At 35.5% G+C, this 20,514-nt stretch overlaps 1 protein-coding gene across 4 annotated transcripts in view; it reads right to left on the bottom strand.

Annotated features, from left to right (window-relative positions):
- LOC131164806 (ATP-dependent DNA helicase Q-like 4A) overlaps positions 1-20,514 on the bottom strand; it is a 64,983-nt gene that overhangs the window by 13,444 nt on the left and 31,025 nt on the right. For all 4 annotated transcript variants that reach the window (XM_058122275.1, XM_058122277.1, XM_058122276.1 and 1 more), the window contains 3 exons: positions 19,087-19,207; positions 18,842-18,993; positions 18,636-18,771 (listed from right to left, as the gene is read on the bottom strand). In XM_058122275.1, coding sequence (XP_057978258.1) covers positions 18,636-18,771; positions 18,842-18,993; positions 19,087-19,207 — 409 coding nt within the window. The remainder of the gene's footprint in view (positions 1-18,635; positions 18,772-18,841; positions 18,994-19,086; positions 19,208-20,514) is intronic.

The raw sequence follows: 20,514 nt of genomic DNA, 5'->3' as shown, positions 1-20,514 counted from the left end.
ACCGAGCGTGGGGTATTGCTTGGAGAGGAGGACTCTATCATATTGAAGGAGTGTTGTAAAAGGTTTGCTCCACCCGTAAAGGAGTGGTATAGTGGAATCCTTAGGTGTGTTGCCTAAGGCGAGGACGTAGGCGGGTATAGTCGAACCACGTAAAAATTTCGTCTCAATCTCTTCCCTACTCTCTTTAATTTTCCATTCATATTAACTGCGTGGTTGATTGTTTATTTTTCAATTCATATACACTGCGTGGTTTGGAAATAAACAAAGCAAAAAATTAATTCGATATTGGGATTGCGGAAACCGAAAGGGAGTACATTGGTTGATCAAATCTTATTTCAGAAACCATAAGGGAGTATGTTGATTGATTAACACCCAAGACTGAAAAATCATTAAAATAAAATCAACAAAGATCTTTAATCTTAAAAGTGATTGGTTTGAAATCTGAGTTTTGGAAGAGTGGTTGGAAATTTCTATTGTGTTTCATATTGAAAAATTAAGTATACCTTGTGTACTAATAACAAGGTTGTCAGCTACATACATAAAAGTTGAATCTTGGAAGCATTGCTGAGATTGTGTTATTATTTCATATTGTGAATCTTATCTTGGTTACCTTGGTTGGATTGATTTGATGGATAATTGCTGAAAGATTTCTTAACTAATCCATAAAGAATTCAAAGTAAGCATACTCATTCATTAAGGTTGATAACTAATTTAATCTTCCGCTGTACTTATTATTGATAATCAATCTTACATGTGTCATTGTTAAAACTAAAGAGGATTGAGAAAGAGTTTATTAAAAAGGATTTAAAGAAAATTTTAAAATCCCAATTCATCCCCTCCCCCCCCCCCACCTCTTGGGAGTACACCTTCCTTTTTCAAAATCGTAAGACATGGCAAAATCTATTGTATCACTAGCCTTATTTTTATCTTCATATCCATGGCCTCCATGTATCCTTTCATATCCTATATTATCCTTTCCAATGTTACCATTCAAATCAACTCCTATGAATGTTTTTTCAAATATTGGTATCCCTTGTAAAATACTATCCATATCTTACCAAAATTGTCTTCTAAAGATTTTTTGCTAAGCCTATTTGGGGAGCGTACGCACTAATGATGTTCACTATCTTTAGACCTAAAGGTATCCTAACTTTAATGATCATATCCCTTATTATCCCCTATTCTTCCAACATCTACTACATTAAGACTTCGTCTACAATTATACCCACCTCATTTTTATCTTTCTCTTTATCAGCGTACCAAAGTTTAAATCCTGATTTTTTAATTTCTCTAGCTCTCTTTCCTAACCATTTTGTCTCTTTAAGCCAAATTAAGTTAATTTTCCTTCTAAGCATTATTTCCACTATTTTTATATTTTTCCCATAAGAGTCCCTATATTCCAAGTTGTCAATCTAATCCTAGTTTCTTGTGCCAACTTTTTAACCCTCTCCCTTTTATACTAACTAGATCTATTCACTTGACCTAGGTAAATTTGATAAGAATTCATGATAATAAGATCTAACAAAGTTTTATACTGGCTTTCAATTACCTAATACAACCCTACTCCTTTAACCGGGCATGTGACCGGTTGTGTGCACAAAGAATTTGTGTTACACAGGCCAATTACACATTTGTCTTTTTTTTTTTTTTTTTTTTTTGCAAACTTATTTCACATAGACAATTTTCTAAATCACACCCTACAACTAGCAAAAGCCACACACAAAATACAATGCATTAAAAAAAATTGAAAAATTTTGTAGATTCCAAAACTTGAAAAAGCAAAACACAAAAATGCATATACCAAGGCTACAAATCACAAACACAAAATCTCTATTACTAACTATTGGAAGAATTATTAATATTAGTAATAAGAAAAGAAATAACAAAGAGGACAATATCTCACTGGTGACAAAACTAAAAAAGTAATGACAACAGCTTGAAAAATACTACAATAAGTACCCTCTAACACAGGAAATTTGATGCTTTTTCAAATCCAAGAATATTGAAAAAACAAGATTCCTCAACCCATAAAATCTTTATTGCTTCTTCATGATTTTATGACTGCAAAACCAAGAATCCTTCGATTTGTTTGGGTTTTTGGGAGAAAAGAAAGGAAAAGACAGGAAAGAAAGGGAATTCAGAGAGGGGACATGTTTGGTTGGTGAGAAAATAAAAGCAAAAGAGAGAGAAAAAAAATAAAGGAAAATGAAAGAAAATAAACCTTAGAAGTAGATGTAAAAGAAAGGAAGAAGAGGAATTTGAGACAAAGTAGATGAAAGAGAAAAGGAATGTTAGGGGAAAGGACTCTTTCCTATATAATGCAAAGAGAATGCAGTAACTCTTAATACTTATTTTACTATACAATCTGAGCAGATAAAAATAATGGGACAACAAACCAGAAAAGAACCTGCAAGGCTGCAACAATTGAGGAAGACCAAAGATGAGGAAGATGGTCTACAAGTTACAATAGGCCGTCACAGCAAGGCCAGAAGGCCGAGGCACCAAGTAGCGAAGATGAGGAAGAAGGCCTGCAAGTTGTGATGGGCTGTCCGCTGTCACGGAAAGGTTGGAAGGTTGAGTGGCGAAGATGAGGAAGACCAAAAACGGAAGGCCAAAGGTCAAAAATGAGGAATTGCTGAACTGTGGCTGGTGGATTTCGTTTGAAGACTCACAAATCACAGATTTCCAAGACAATGAAATTACAGGTTTCCAAATCACAAATTTCCAACAATGAAAAATTGCATTCTTTTGCCAGTAAAGGGTCCATATGCTCGCAAGCCTGCTTTCAACTCTAGGTCAGCCGTTTTTATAATTTCTCAAAAATCTGATCAATTTCTTGTTGCAAGCAGTCTATTTCTTGCAGAAATACAAACTGATTAGCATTATCTAATTCTTGTCGGTATTTTGAAAATCTTGCAACCAGATTCAATTTCTCTTCATCATTCCTAAAAATCTCAATGGGAAAGCCTCAAGCTCTTTCAACCAGATTTTGTTTATCTCCAGTATTCCTTGTCGTGGAGTCAAGAGCGTCGAAACGAGAGAGAGAGAGAATGATCAGAGAGAGACGACCACATAGTGGTTTTGAGTAGCTTGATAGAGAAGATCTAGAGAGGCCCATTATTACTATGTATAATAATATTTATAAATATATATATATAAATAAATAAAAGGGGGGAGGGCATCCCCCGGCCACAAGGCTCCCAACTTTGTGAGGGTAGGGGGAGGGGTTGTCACATTGTACGCAACCTTATCCCATACACACAAGACAATCAAAAGCAAGCATAATGCCCTGAACAAGCTTGGCTCGTGACACTAAGGAACACACCCAAACATATGGTATTAATTATTTTGAGATATTTTCTTCTGCGGCTCAACTAAATTTTGTTCATAAACTAATTCCATTAGTAGTTAACTTTGATTCGCCCTTATACTAGTTGGTTGAGAAGAATGTTTTTTTTTCTTCTTTCTACAAGGATTTACAAGAAGAGGTAATACATGGAGCAACCTCCTAATGTGTAGCTTGAGGAGGATGGTAAAGTATGCAGGTTGCATAAGGCCACTTATGGTCTTAAGTAGTCTCCTCAAGCCTCATTTGACAAAGTTAGTTTTGTGGTCTCTACATATGGTTGTATCCAATGCTACTCTAATCATTCTGTTTTTTGTACACAAAAAGGAGACATGTGCGGTACTTATAGTAGTTTATGTTGACAATATCATCATCACTGGCAATGACCAAAGCAAAATTGTAAATGTTAAGCAATGGGTTCTTAAAATCAAGGATTTAGGTATGTTATGTTACTTTCTTGGCACTAAGATTGTACTAGGGGTGAGTCGAGCTTGCTTACAAGCTACTCGAACTCAACTCATCCCCTAACTCGACTCGATTTTACTCGAGTTTGAGCTACGCCAATATTAAAATGAGTCAATTTCAAACCATGTAATACTACTCAAGTCAATTTTGAGCCTAATCAAACTTTTTAAAATATTAATTTTATATTATATAAGTCATATAATATATTACATATCATATTAATTTATAATCGAGTTAAGCTCGAATTTTAACTTTTAAGAACTTGTAGCCAAGTCGAGTTCAATTTAAAAATTTTGAAATCGATCAAATTCAAGTCAAGTTTCGAGTTTAACATTTTCAAGTTCAATCAAGTCAAGTCTATGTATCTGTGTCGACACGAATTGAATGCACCCCTTTTAATGTATAGGAAGGGTTCAATCTATCTTCATGAAAATAGACGTTGTACTTGCTAAGTGAGACTGGTTTGTTGGGAGCTAAACTAGCTAATACTCCTATAGATCCCAATGTGAAGCTATCCAAGGATGTTGGACCAAACTCTGAAGATAAACATCAATATAAGAAGTTGGTTGGTAAATTGATCTACTTAATTATCACTACACTTGACATATATTTTCCAATGGGGGTGGAAAATCAGTTTATGGAAAATCCTAAACAACAACATTAGGATCCTATTTGTAGAATTTTGCTCTATCTGAAAGGCTCTCCTAACAAAGGTTTGATATATAAATGTAATAAAAACTATGAGATCATGTGATATTCTAACGAAGATTGGGCTAGCTTTATTGAATCGGTTAATGATTGATCTACTACCACATATTGTACATTTGTGGGAGGTAATATTGTTATTTAGCATAGCAAGAAACAAAATACTATACCAAGATCTAGTGCTGAAGTAGAATACCAAGCTATGTCTCATGCTTTGAGTGAGCTTCTGTGGCTGAAGTCTCTAATGTCAAAGATGGGACTCTTGATAACAAAACCAATAGATACAATTTGTGATAATCAAGCTGCCATTTATATTGCTAGCAATCCAATGTTCCATGAGATGACAAAACACATAGAAGTTGATTGTCATTTCTTGAGGGATGTTGTGTCAAAGAATATCGTGAGGACTCCCTTTTGTGAAATCTATGGATCAATTAGGCAATGTTTTTACGAAGCCTTTGTTTAAGCTCGCCTTGTCTAGTGGTTGTTACAAGCTGGGTTAGGTGATATTTATACACCTCCAGCTTGAGGGGGAGTGTTACAGGAAAATATGTTATTTTAGTAATTAGGTTGTGTTAATGGGGGTATTTTGTCCTTAAGCCTTTATTATTATTAATAATATATAAGGGGGCAGACCTGGAGCTGTACGGAGACTCCAAGATACTGCTGCCCAATTTTTTACTCGTCTTTCACTTCTTCTTCTCTTATTTGGTTCCCTACATGTATTGTTGATAGAATTTATGTCAAGGGTCTGTTTCTGTTTAATACACTTGCCATGTTTCATTTTTACTTTTACAATGAATTGCAAAAATGTCACCTTGTTTTCCAGTTCTCCAACATTAGTGTAGCAAACTTGGAAGGGAGAGAGAGAGAGAGAGATGTAACAAGGTAAAATTTTGTAATTGTTTGAAAAACTAAAAATGGAAAACTAAAACTATTTTACCCAACAAAACAGGCCCTAAGCAGAAGTTATCAGAATCATAATTATCTATAACTTGTTACTTATAATAGCATGCATATTATTGATCAAATATGCATGTGCACTGATAAACAACAAAGGCTTGTTTAAGAATGTTATCATCTATTCCAAAAATTATAAACAATAATAATCACTTACAGTAATCACAGTAAAAAACCCTTGATAAAAGCAAGGAGCTACAGCAAAAGTTTCAAAGAGAATGCCAACACAATATCACATGGAGAGCAATTAACTATGTCTCTATTTTCTAATTGTCCTACTTAGCATTTCAAATTACAATTACCTATACTATTTTAAAAAGGATGAAGAATCGATGCGTGTTTTTACATGATTGTTAGGATGTCTATTGGGTAGGAAGTGATACCTCCTTTGGTGACATTTTAGGATTCCCAAATTAAATGGGGAATCTATTTAATGTTAGAATTCGCAAATCTACTTGGATTTCTATATCATGTTATGATTTCCAAATCAATTGAGATTTCTAATTAATGTGTTATGGTTCCCACATCAATTGGGATTTTATTTAATGTTAAGATTCTATTTAATGTTGGGATTTTTATTTTAATGTGTATGGATTCTCAAATCAATTGAGATTGAGTCCATTAAGGACTCGGATTGGGATATTTTACATTCCTAATAGGAGTAGGGTTCCCTACCCTATTATATGTAGTGTGGCTTTTTGATGGCAAGCAATAACTTAATTCATAGCCTTCGGCTAGTTTGGAGGCAAATCCCCTCAAAGTGATCAACCTTATTTTCTCTTTCTATCGTCCTTTCTTTCAATTCCCTCACTTTCTCTACAATAAAACTCTCTTATCATTTGGTATCAGAGTTGGCGTTCTTGTGTATGTTAACTCGCCAACAAAAGCAAGATCTTGGAATTCTTGATCTTCTCATACGCAATCATCTCAGAAAATTACGCAGAGTCCCAGAAGGAAGCTAGCCCAAAAGCTAAACTTAGCAATATGTTTAAGCCTCAACTTGAAGAGATCCAAGCATTGCTCTCTAAACTACTTATTACATCTTCCCATAAAGAGAGAGAAGATGACGTCTCTACTAGCTAATCATAGGAAGCAACCATACATGCACAAAGGAGGTTACAAAGGAGAGTGTGAGCATGGTCCTCCTCATATGAAGGATTTCCTCCGTGGGACAATGATCACCCTGCCGATTGGGTTTCTAGAGCTGAAAAAGACTTCCCTTTCACTGCACTCTAGATATATTTAAAGTTGAGATTGCTGCTATTAATCTAGATAATGATTCTATTCAATGGTTTGAAACATGGTTTTAAAACCTAGACAAATGACTGAGCCAGTGAAGCAACTAGGTCAATCTGACCAGTTAAACCTGTGGTCGAACCGGTGATGTCAACAGTTATGCATTAATATTTTCTTACAAAAATAATATTACACCATTTACATATATAAATATTATAAAGATTTTAATTGGAATCACACAAATTAGCTCACTGAAAGCCAAAAATAATGACTAATAGCCACCTTAACTAATATTCTTATAATTTATTATTTTATTTTTGCCCAAAAAAATATTAGCTGAAGTTGATGCATTCGTTGACCTAGTATGTGTTTTTTTTTTTTTTTTTTTTTTTTTTTTTTTTTTAAACGAATAAGATAGGGTGAATTTATTAAATTGGGCAAAGTGAGTTAAAGCATAATATATAGAATGTGCTCCATTAATTAATGCAGCTAGCAAATTGGCACAATGGTAAGCCATATGTTCTCGCCCCCATGTGTCCTAGGTTCAAGTTACGCCCCCTACACTTTTTTTAACAATTTTTTTCTTTTAAAAGCGAAGGACCAAGTTGACCCACCTTCAACCACGCTTCAGACCGATTCTAACCAATTTGGACCCATTTGATCGGGTCAATCTAGGTTCAAGGTATTTCCGTTTATGGTAAGTTGATCGGATAAGCTTAGTGACTAGTTTTAGTTGAACCGGATCAAACCGGACAGTCTAGTCTAGGTTTTCAAACCATGGTTTGAAGCTTGTTATGGAATGCCTTCATGGGCAAAATTTGTTTCTGGATTACTTGTCGAATTGGGCCAACTGGATACGAGAATATTGATGGAGAGCTTGTCAAAATATGCCAAACTAGCACTATCTTGGAGTACCAAACACAATTTAAGTGACTATCAAACAGGACTAAATATTGGAATGAAAGCCAACTCGTCAATACTTTTATTCAAGGTCTCCTACCTAACATTTGGGATGAGGTCAAAGTGCGTCCACCAAGGACTATGACCGCTGCAATTTCCTTTGCACAATTACAAGAAGAGAAGTTAAGAGAAAAACGGCGTCACACCAACAAGACCATTAGCAAGCAACATGTCAATAGCACTATCACACCACTTACTTCTTGCAATCCCCCTGCCAAACGATTGACTCAAGAAGAACTTAAAGAGCGAACGACAAAGGGTTTGTGCTGACATTGTGATGAAAAGTGGCATAGAGGACATCATTGCAAAAAGGGACAACTCTTGTTGATTAAACCAGTGGAGGAGCCAAAAGAGGTTGACGATGACTCCCTCTATTCATATTAGGAAGTTATGGAATCTGATGAAAATGATGAATCCATCACCTCTTTAGTTCATGCTTTAACTAGCTAAGCTAATCATTAAACCATGAAAATTAGTGTCTTCTTAAAAAGCCAATCTATTACTATCTTAATTGGTATAGGTAGCAATTTAATTTCATGGAGACTAAAATTGCTATACGATCAATCGATCTTGTGGAGCAATGTGAAATGTTTGATGCAAAAGTTGCACATGGAAGGATCTTGACATGCTAGAGCAAGTATCCAAAGATTAAACTTACTATGCAAAATCATAGTAAGTATGTTGATTTCTTTTAACTGCCACTAGAAGACTATGAAGTGATTTTGGGTATTGAATAGTTAAGGAATTTAGGTGATATATCTTGGAATTTTTCTAAACTAGTTATGAAGTTTGCCATGAACGACCAAAGGGTGACTCTTAAAGGCAAGTGTTGTGCTAATGTCATTATAGTTTCAAGCCATAATATCGAGAAGCTCCTTAAAAAGGAGTAACATGGCTGCCCAGTACATCACTACCTAGTACAACTTCAAGCACCAAAGTAGTTACAACATCAATCTAGCTAGGATTAAGGGCTAGAATCTATTATTTCATAATTTTCTAACCGATTTGTGGAGCAATAGTAATTGCCACCTCAGCAAATACATGATCATTGCATTCCTCTATTGCCAAGTAGTGTCCCTACTGGCTCCCATCCGTATCGCTATCTTTATTTTCAAAAAGCAAAAATAGAAAAGATAGTGACAGAAATGTTATATGATGGCATAATTCAACCAAGTATTGATCCATATTCTTCTCCTATCTTATTGGTGAAGAAGAAGGATGACTCTTGGTGCATGTGTATTGATTGTCAAGCACTAAACAAGAACGTTGTGAAGGATAAATATCCTATTCCTATTGTGGATGAATTGTCAAATGAGTTAGGAGGTGCCCAAGAGTTCACCAAACTCGACTTGTGATCAGGCTATCACCAGATTCGAGTACATGAGGATGACATTCAAAAGACTGTGTTTAGAACTCATGATGGCCATTACAAGTTCTTGGTCTTCGTTTGGATTAACAAATGCGCTTTCAACCTTCCAAAGTCTCATGAATGACATTTTCCAACCTTAAGTGCTTGTTCTCATATTTTTTGCTGATATCCTAATATATAGCTCATCTCTTGAAGATCATTTATGTCATTTGCGAATTGTACTCACCACTCTTTTTGAGCACATCTATTTGCCAAGAAATCTAAATGCAACTTTCCTCAACCGCATGTGGAATACCTTGGGCATATTGTTTCCTAAGAAGGTGTTTCAATAGACCCTTATAAAATACAAGTGATGATAAACTGGCCTATTCCACAAACAATCAAAATGCTTCAAGGATTTTTGGGGTTGAATGGTTACTACCACAAGTTTGTCAAGGAAGATGGAAAGATTAGTGCTCCACAAACTGCTCTACGAAAAAAGGATGCATTCAAATGGAGTGAGGAAGTTGAACAAGCCTTTGTCAAGCTTAAGCACATAATCTCCACACCAATTCTTGCCTTGCTAGATTTCAACAAGGTGTTCATCATTGAGTCTAATGCATCAGGAGTTGACATTGGTACAATTCTAATGTAAGAGAGACGTCTCATTGCTTTTACCAAGGCTCTTTCTCAAACCCACATCAACATGTCTATTTATGACAAAGAGATGCTAGCCATTGTCCATGTAGTTACGAAGTGGAGGCCATATTTAATTGGCCGAAATTTCCTAATATGAATTCACCACAAGAGCCTAAAGTGTTCTTGGAGCAATGAATCTCTTCCATGGAACAACAAAAGTGTATCACTAAGTTGTTAGGCTATGACTACGAGATTATTTACAAGAACAGAGCTGAGAATGTGGTGGCAAATGCACTCTCAAAACTTCCTGAATGAGTTGAACTTGTAGCTATTTCAGTACTTGCATGTACTACACTTCAACAAATCAAGAAGGAATGTTGGTGAAATCTAAAAACTAGAAGTATTATCGAAAAGCTACAATAAGAGCCAATTTCAATCCTTCCTTACTGTTGGGACTCTTTAAACTTACTATACAAGGGAAGAATTTTATTTAGTGCTTAATTTAGTTGACAACCAAACCATACTGCAAGAATTACACACATCACTAGCCACAAATCACCTAGGTTTTCTTGGAACCTACAAACTCATCTAAGGAATTATACTAGTAGGGAATGAAGGGTGAAATCAAAATATTTTGTGGAAAAATGTGATGTTTGCCAACGATAGAAAGGGGAAATCGTGGTAAATGGGCCTTCTACAACCTCTTCTTATTCCAGAAGAATCTTGGACGGACATCTCCATGAATTTCATTGAGGGAGTACCATCTTCTCATGGTACATCTACTATTTTTGTTGTTTTGGACTATCTCACAAAATATGATCATTTTTGTACTGTAACTCACCCTTATACTGCTACAAGAGCTGCTCATACTTTCATTTCATTGAGAATATTGTCAAGTTACATGGAATTCCTCAGTCTATTGTCACTAATCATGACAAAGTTGTTTCCAGAAACTTTTAGAAGGAGCTTTTCCATTTGCGAGGAACACGATTCAATATGAGCATTACATACCATCCACAATCAAATGGGCAAACTGAAGTTGTTAACAGGTGCTTGGAGACTTATCTTGCTTTGCTAGCAACAAACTGAAGGATTGGGTGCAATGGTTTCCATAGGCTGAATGGTGGTGGTACGATACAATTTATCATTCCTCCATCAAGTTGACTCCATTCGAGGTTGTTTATGATCGAGCTCCTCCTGTTCTTGCTAGATATTCAGTTAGATGGTAAGAACTAACATAATTCATAGCCTTTGGCTAATTTGGAAGCAATTCCCCTTTAAGTGATCAACCCTATTTTCTCTTTCTATTTTCCTTTCTTTCAATTTCACCAATTTCTCTATGATAAAACCCTATGCTCTTGTCATGTGTGCAACTCATAAATCTCAGCCTCCCCCATTAGGTTTCACTGTTTTTTTCTTGAATCTCGTGTAACAAAAACAAAGGGGTGAGTGACTCATCTGATGATTTATCCATTTTTAGTATGTTGGGGAAGCAAGAAAATTGAGGCTACTAAAAGTAGTAGTTCATTTCTTTTCATACCTAAGAAATTCACCACGAGGGAATATTTCATCATGTATCAATGCAGAGGGTGTCATATGTGCCCTAAGAACAATTGAACTAGGTCTATTATTTTGTCATTCTTTTGGTCTAAAACTGAAACTTGTTTCTTATTTATCTTCCCTATTTGTTTTTTCATTTCTATAAAAAAAAGGATGTTGAAGAAGATGAGGAATAAGACAACGAAAAAGTACCCTATCTCAATCTCACCATATCCATTTTCTCCACTCCTAATCATCCCAAACACTATCATATATATATATATAAAAAATTATATATGGAACTCCACAACAACATAGAAATTAAACGCATTACATCATAAAATCATTCGTGTACACTAGAAAATACATTTAAAAATTAAAAATAAATTAAAAAACGATAAAAAAAATTGTGAAATTTTAGCATGGGATTAACAGGAAAAATGCATATGCATGTATGTAACCCAACTATCCAAGTATGGACATGTATGTGTATGCAATATTTTATTAATGTATGAATTGGTCTACCATATCTTGTTAAATGTTCATTTGGCAGTTTCAGATTTCAGAAACAGTGACCAGGGCCAAGGATCAAGCACAAGAGCCCATTCTTGTATTAAAAACTAACGCTTTTTTTATTGTCAGTTTATCTATTATTTTTATATTAGAAAATATAAATGAATGATTTCCTGATGCAATAATTTGAATTTCTATTAGTTTCTTTAGGGTTCCTTATCTGATTTTTTACATTTCTGATCTATTTGAATGACCTTTGACTATAGAGTGGGAGAGACTCAAAGCATTTTTAAGGAACATATATGGAATGGAAAGAGGAGGTGGTTACCCTCCTCCAATCTACATGAAGGTTTTATTAGTTAAAGTAAGGAAATAAGATGTAGTCCTAAAACATACTCTCGTGCTCCCCTCCCAAAATTAGCACTAAATTTACTCTTGTGATCTCTTCAAAAATCCCCCATTTCAAGAGTTTGTATTTTGACGATTTCAAATAGACTAGGAGGGAAGAGAAACTTTTCAATCCTCTTCCATCCCAATGTAGAACTCTCAGACAAAAGTATTATTAAAACCTTCTCTCCATTTTCTTCTCTTTTCCTTCCTCTCAAACATAGAATTATGTGTCTGACTATTTTAATTTATAGAAAATTGAAGGTTTTAGAAACCAACCTAGATCAAACACATATTTTTAGGTGAAAAAATCAAAAGCATTTTTGTCAAGTAGATAAAAAAGCGAGATCCGAAGTAAAACATGAAATTACTAAGATTTACATGGTTGGACTTAGAAGCTTGCATTCACACAAGGAAAAAGAAATTTTTTTACCATGAATCAAATCTGATGAGGTACGAGTAAAAATTTATTTCACTCAAAACTTTCAAACCTTAACCTCAATACACCTCATTTAAAGATGGTCCGTCAGAAAACCCTAAATATAAAACATATTGTATGAATAACAAGGCCACAAATATAAATTGGGCTGGTATTAGAAAAAACCTTCTCCCCTGCCACAAACTTAATACGTATGCAATTTCAGTATGCTAGACACATGTATGGTTACTAGACTATCCTAAATGAAGGAAAATTAAAGAAATTTCGCCATTGTTGACAAATTGGATCAGTCTTAAATAGCCACTCAGATATTAACACCAATGACGATCAAAGCAAAACTTGCGAAACAAATAATTAAGGTGCCTTTTGGTAATAATTGTCAAAAATTATGGAAAAATGAAAATAGGAAACAGAAACTAAAAAATAGAAACTAAAAATGAGAAATTTTCTTAGTCAATATTTCCAAAACTAAAACAAATTAAAAACGTACATAAACTTATATCAATTTTTGACCTTGAATCAAATAATAATTAAAAATATTGATTGAAATAATAAAAATGCATGAGAATACAAGTTAGAAAATATTATAATGAAAATCAAAATTAATTATAATTATATTATTTTATTATTATATCATTAAACTCAATTTTTAGTGCTACAAGAGCAATCCTACTGCACATGACAGTCGAAAAATGGTCAAAATAATTTTTTGAATGACTACTTATTTTTCCAAATTTTAGAAATTTTTTATGGATATTTTTTTATTTTAACTATATTTTAGACTCACGTGGTCATTTAATTTTAATTTTTGCAATTTTTTTATATAGAGTGAATGATTTAATCCCCAAAAGTCAATTTTGTTACGGAGATAATTTAGGATAATTAGGCTGTAAATAATTTAGTTGAAATATTTTAGTGTATATTTAGATTGTATATAGCAGAAAATTAGGCAGTAAATAATGCCGAAAATCTGGCAGCATTTAGGCGCTGAAAATGTGTGCTGAAAGCAGAAAAATAGGCTGTAAATAATGCCGAAAATCTAGCAGCATTTAAGCACTGAAAATCGGGCAACAACTATGTAAATCTCTTCTATATATGATGAAAGCAAACCCAATGGAAAGGGCATTCAGACCAAAATTAACATGGTATCAAAGCCCCTCTTCTGATTCTGTCGTTTTGGTCTTAATCACTGGGTGTGATTCCCATCGCTGTTCTAAAATATACATACATACATACATATATATATATATATATATATATATTTCTCTCGGTTTCAGCAAGTTCTTTCTTGCTTTTCATGGGCGTCAGCCTTCTCTATGGTGTCCACTTTTGTGGTTTTGAATTTTTTTGGGGACTGCCGGAATTCTTTTTTAGTTGCACACGCTGTCCTTGGTTGCGGGCTACTCATCTCGGTGTTTTTCTTGTGGTGGCTGGGCATCTTTGTGGCTGTCGACAGTTTCTGTGGTGGTCAGCACCTTCGACTCCTCCTGGTGTGATCGACGAAGGTGCTCTGTTTCTTCCTCTGCGGTGTCATTTTTCACACAGGGCAGGTATTTCGAGTTAGGCTTCCGTGTTGGATCTGGCCTTTTTATTTCTGCTGGGCTTTTGTAATCTGGTTGTCTGTGGACCTCTTATTATTTGGATTTGGACCTGATTTGAGTTTGGCTTGCTGTTTATTTAGTTAACTGCTTCAGATTATTTTTTTTAGTTTCTTTCATCATGTCTATTGAAAAGACTATAGTTTGATTTTCTAGAAAAAATTTCCCTACGTGGGAATTCCAATTTAAAATGTTCTTGAAAGGGAATGAATTATCAAATCATATTGATAGTTCTACTCAAGTTCCCACTGATGAAAAGGAATTTACACAAAGGGAGGCCAAGATGATAAGGTAATCTCTTGGCTGTTGGGGATGATTGAGTCTCACCTTGTGACCAATCTTCGATGTTTTACTACAGCTCAAGCTATGTAGGATTATCTCCACCATATTTACCACCAAGATCACAGTGCTTGGAAGTTCCTATTGTTTTGGAAATTAGTAATTACAATCAAGGTAATTTACCTATTGAAAAATTTTATTCAGGTTTTATTAATCTTTGGAGCTAGTATTCTGCTATTGTTCATGCTAAAGTTCCACCTACGGCACTCGCGGCTCTTCAAGCGATTCATGCTGAGAGTCAACGTGATCAGTTTTTTATGAAACTTCGACCTGAATTTGAGCTTGTTCTATCCAGTTTATCGAACCATAATCTGGTTCCCTCTTTGGATATTCGTTCGAGAGATTTATTGCAGGAAGAATAGCGATTATCTACTCATATGGGTATGACTTCTAAGAAGGTATTTTCTAAGGCTGTGAATGTAGCATATGCAGCACAATGGAGAGGGAGGAACAAGTTGCAGTGTTTTAGTTGCAAGGAATTTGGTCATATTGCTCGCAATTGTCCTAAGAAATTTTTTAACTATTGCAAGAAAGAAACCCATATCATCAAAGACTGTCAAGCGTGACCTCAAAATCATCAATCCCAAGCTTTTCAGGCTGTTGTTCAGTCCTCTTCTTCTTCTTCTTCTGTGCCACCCACTGTAAGCTCTGATTCGTCTGTTCAAACACCAACAATGGTCCAACAGATGATTGTGTCTGCTTTTACAGCCTTAGTCCTGCAAGGTACAGCTACCAATTCAACTTCTTCGATTGTGGATTCAGGCGCTTCTATTCATATGACTGGTAATATAACGGGTCTCCATGATGTTCGTAAGTATAGAGGCATGCAAAATATTCAGATTGCTGAAGGCAGTACTCTTCCAATTACTGTTGTTGGTAGTTTGGGCTCTTCATTTTGTGATGTTTTTGCCTCTCTTGGATTGTCTACCAATTTGATTTCTGTTGGACAATTGAAAGATAACAATAGTGATGTTCATTTTTCTCGTGGTGGTTGTCTTGTGCAGGATCAGGTGTTGGGGACGATCATCGCGAAGGGGCCTAAAGTGGGACATTTATTTCCTTTACAGTTTTCTATTCCTAATTTTGTTTCTCTTGCTTGTATGGCTACTGCCAATAATAATGAAGTCTAGAATAAGAAATTGGGTCATCCTAATTCTATTGTCTTGGCTCATCTTAAGAAACAAGGCTTTTTGGGCAATAAATATTCCTTTTCTTCTTCTCCTGTATCTTTTGATTGCGCTACTGGTCGTCTTGGTAAAAGTAAAACTTTACCTTTTAAACCTGCCGTGTTTTTAGTCTTTCAAAAATTTGTTGCGTTTGTCGAGACACAGTTCAGTACTTGTATCAAAACTTTACCCTTCGACTCGCAGGGGGGGAGTACATGTCTCATTCTTTTCAGAATTTTCTTCAGCAAAAGGGAATCATTTCCCAGTGTTCTTGTCCTTGTAACAAAATGGAGTCGCTGAGCATAAGAATCGTCATCTCTTAGATGTCGTTTATACTTTGTTGATTGTTTCTTCTATACCTTCTAAGTTCTAGGTAGAAGCTTTATCTAATGTTGTCTATTTGATCAATTGTTTGCCTACTGCCACTTTAAATTATGATTTTTTTTATTTTCAATTATTTGGCATATCTACTAAGTACCAATCCTTTCATACTTTTGGTTGTGTTTGTTTTGTTCATCTATCGCCTGTTAAGTGTCACAAGCTTGTTGCCCATAAGGTCACATTTGCCTTTATGGGATATAGTCCTACTCATAAATAATTTGTTTGTTATGATGCTCATGCAAACAAAATTTGGATCTCCCGAAATGTGACTTTCTTCGAAAATCAATATTTCTTTTAGTCTCGAGTTATTTCTGATACTTGTATTACTTTTCTTCCCGCTTTTGATGATGTGTCTTCTTCTATTGAGCGATTTAAACTAGGTGTGGTGTATCATCGACGTCCTCCTCCTTTCCCCTTCCAGAAACTGATTCGTCATCTGATTCTCTGGTTCCTCGGCACTCCACCCGGGTTACACTTCCACCAAATAGGTATGGTTTTCCTCATACCTCGCTTACTACCACTCTCGACATTGTTTCTGTTCCTCACTCATATACCCAAGCAGCCACCCAAGCATGTTGGCAGCAGGCCATGCAAGAAGAAATCCAAGCTCTTCAAGACAATCACACTAAGGATCTTGTGACTTGTCCCACTGGTGTCAAACCTATTTGTAAATGGTTGTACTCCATCAAGTTTCGGTTTGATGGGCCACTGGACAGATAAAAGGCCCATCTCATGGCTCTTGGGAACCGGCAAAAGTATGGTATTGATTATGAAGAGACCTTTGCACCTGTTGCCAAAATGTCTACTGTGCGGATTATCTTGGCACTTGCTGCATCGCAAGGGTGGTCTCTCTGGCAGTTGGATGCGAAGAATGCTTTCCTACATAGGGATTTGAAGGAAGAAATCTATGTCTCCACCTCCCGGCATGTTTGCTACACCTTCCTCAAAGGTTTGTCGACTACGCTGATCCTCGCATGGACTAAAACAGGCTCCGCATGCATGGTTTCATAAATTTCGCTCTACCCTGCTTGCCTTTTATTTTACTCGGAGTCAATTAGATTCCTCTCTTTTTCTTCTGAATACTTCTGGAGGAATTGTATTGCTTCTGATATATGTTGATGGCATTGTGATTACTGGCTATCATATTGAGTCAATTAAGCAATTACAATAGCATCTCAAGGCCTCTTTTCACATGAAAGATCTTCGTCCCCTACAGTACTTTCTTGGCCTTGAAGTGCAGCTTACTCCGACAGGTGTGTTGTTACACCAGCACAAATACAAGCAAGAAGTGATTTCATTGGCTGCTCTCTAATCGGGTAACTCTGTTCTTTCTCCCTTGGAGGTAAATTTTAAGCTTCGTTAGGAGGTAGGCGAGCGTCCATCAGATCCATCCTTGTATCGGCAGCTTGTTGGGAGTTTGAACTACTTAACGATTACTCATCCTGATATTTCTTTTTTTGTGCAGCAAGTGAGTCAATTTATGCAGGCTCCCCAACATCTTCATTTGGCCGTTGTCCCCCGCATTATCCGATATCTGAAGGGCACCTCTACACGCGGGTTGTTCTTTCCTAAGGAATCTTCCTTACAGTTGGTGGGGCATAGTGATGCTGATTGGGCCGAATGTGCGGATATTCGTCGCTATGTTACTGGCTGGTACATGTTCTTAGGCAATGCACTCATTTCTTGGAATAGTAAGAAGCAAGACAGAGTTTCCAAGTCCTCCACTGAGTTTGAGTATCGTGTTATGTCTTCCGCATGCTCTGAGATCACATGGCTTCATGAATTATTGGGTGAACTTCGTTTTTCTCGGCTTCATTCCATTCCTCTTCATGCTGATAATACCGGTGCTATTCAGATCGCCGCTAATCCTGTCTTCCATGAGCGTACAAAACATATCGAAGTCGATTGTCATTCCATACGTGAATCCTTTGACAAACAAGTGATTACTCTTCCTCACATTTCCACCGAACATCAAACTACAAACATATTCACTAAAGCTCTTTCTCGGCACCGGCATCAGTTCTTGGTTGACAAATTGATGCTTCTTGATCTACCAGCATCAATTTGAGGGGGGATGTTACGGAGATAATTTAGGATAATTAGGCTGTAAATAATTTAGTTGAAATATTTTAGTTTATATTTAGATTGTATATAGCAGAAAATTAGGCTGTAAATAATGCTGAAAATCTGGCAGCATTTAAGCGCTGAAAATGTGCTGAATGCAGAAAATTAGGCTGTAAATAATGCTGAGAATCTGGCAGCATTTAAGCGCTGAAAATCGGGCAACAACTATGTAAATCTCTTTTATATATAATGAAAGAAAACCCGATGGAAAGGGCATTCAGACCAAAATTAACAAATTTTAGATATTAAAATACTATTAACAATGACCGCAACAATTGAAAAAGATAGAATCTGGTTTTAAATTTTGTTGAAACCAACAATAGATAAAGAGAATGAGTAAAATAAACAAGGTTGCAATAGCATGTTTCTTCACCATAAAGCAAACAAACAAAAAACATAAATTATAACAACCACTAAACATTTCTAACAATGATGCAATCACATCTCAGGTAAGTCCAATAACAACAAAATGATAATAACAGAAATAAACCTGTAATCTTTCAGCAACTTTTTCACAGTCCATTCTTGAGAGGCAATAAATAATTCCACATTCATCAAAATGATTTTCTTTAATGAACTTGTCAATGTCATCAAGACATTTCTTTGTCTTAGGGACAACAGAATACCTGCAATTAACAATGAATGATCAATTCAAATTCAAAAATAAGATATTGTGAACATTCATTCAGCACTTACAATAAATTCGGGCGATTGAAACTTTGCCGAAAAACAATGCAATTTACAAGACCAAGGGCTTGGACAACATCTTCTTTTACACTGGCTGTTGCAGTAGCAGTTAAGGCTAAGACAGGAGTATTTGAGAACTTTTGCTTTAAAATACCAAGACCCTGGGCATGAAGCACCACAAAGTTTAAAAATAAATTGAAGAAATATTATCTACAATGCAAAATTAGAGGCAGTTACAACCTAAAAGCAAATACCTGATAATCTGGTCTGAAATCGTGTCCCCATTGACTTACACAATGAGCTTCATCAATAACAATCCTGGAAAGCAATTCCCGAGCATATAAGCTCTCCAAGTGACGCAATAGAACATCGCTTCTGCACTCAAGTGAAATTGTCTCAATGTTGCACGAGGACGTTACATCATTATCTTATACTTTTTTTTTTGTGATAAGCAAAGAATTTTATTAGAAGACAAAAGAAAATACAACAAAAATGGAAAATAAGACGAGGAGAATAAGAAGCATTCCCTTTACAAAAGAAAAAGTGCTCAAGATCACAGGAAAAAAAAAAAAACCAAAGACAACTCAATGCAGCAAAGCCAACCAATCCTGCTGTAAGACTTCCAAAGAAACATGACACCCAGAGCAACGCAAGATAAACCACTCTACTCCAAAACAAGTTGTTAGGAGTAGCCACACCTTTGAAAACTATGACATTGCTCTCTAACCAACACACCATATAATTGCCATAACAGTGCACCACCACAAAGCTTTCCTATTATTTCCCTTCCCAAACCCCTCAAACATGATAGTACAAAAAGCCTTCAAAATGAAGGTGTGGGGCAGACCCAGTTTTCACAAAAAATACCAAATAACTACAAATGGCCAAAGCAAAAGGCAGCAAAGAAACAAGGTGACCAAGTCTCCCGACCCCTCAAACAAAGGACACTAACATCAGGCAACAGGACCTTGGCTATTGCTCGTTCAATTTTTTCCCGGAAAAATTTATGGATTAAATAATAGCTCATCTTCACAACCACAAGGTAGGCACTAATTGAGCCATGGTTTATCTTTACAAACACATTCAAAACTGAACTGCTGAACATCCATTTTGCCTATAAGACTAAGGAAAGAACAATGTCATCAAAAATTAAATTTGAAAAGCCTTATCACATGCATGATTTAACCATCTGAAAAATATTGTTTTGCAGTGCAAGCCAAAGAAAAAACGAACTTGCAAAAAGGAAAAAGGAAAAACTGCTCCAAAATTTTAGTATGTGGTGATGCTTCATAGATGAGTGGATTATTAGCAATATTACCAGGTCTTTATTATCACATCCAGATTTGTTTTCTTTAGCATAGAAAGTTTCTGGTTTTATTTTATTTTTCTCAAGTTTTAGGCATCTCAGATATTCTTCTAATTTCCTGATTTCCTATAGACATGGAGACATTGAAACATTTTAAAGGTGAGCTGCTTTTACTTTTTAAATTTCTAATAAGTGCTAAAGAGTTCCATTCATGCATAGATGTGTATTTATGTATACTATGGTACATGATCATTCAATTTTCATCAATATATTTTATTTTTAATGCATTATATTTTTTTAAACTATATATATCATACAACACATTTTAGAATTTATGTCAAATCTTATGATTCAGTTTGATTTCATGATTCTTGAT

The sequence above is a fragment of the Malania oleifera genome, chromosome 9, assembly GCF_029873635.1.
Source record: "Malania oleifera isolate guangnan ecotype guangnan chromosome 9, ASM2987363v1, whole genome shotgun sequence".
Lineage (NCBI taxonomy): Eukaryota > Viridiplantae > Streptophyta > Magnoliopsida > Santalales > Ximeniaceae > Malania > Malania oleifera.
Note: the sequence above shows the minus strand (reverse complement) of the source record. Positions and strands in the feature narration are given on the sequence as shown.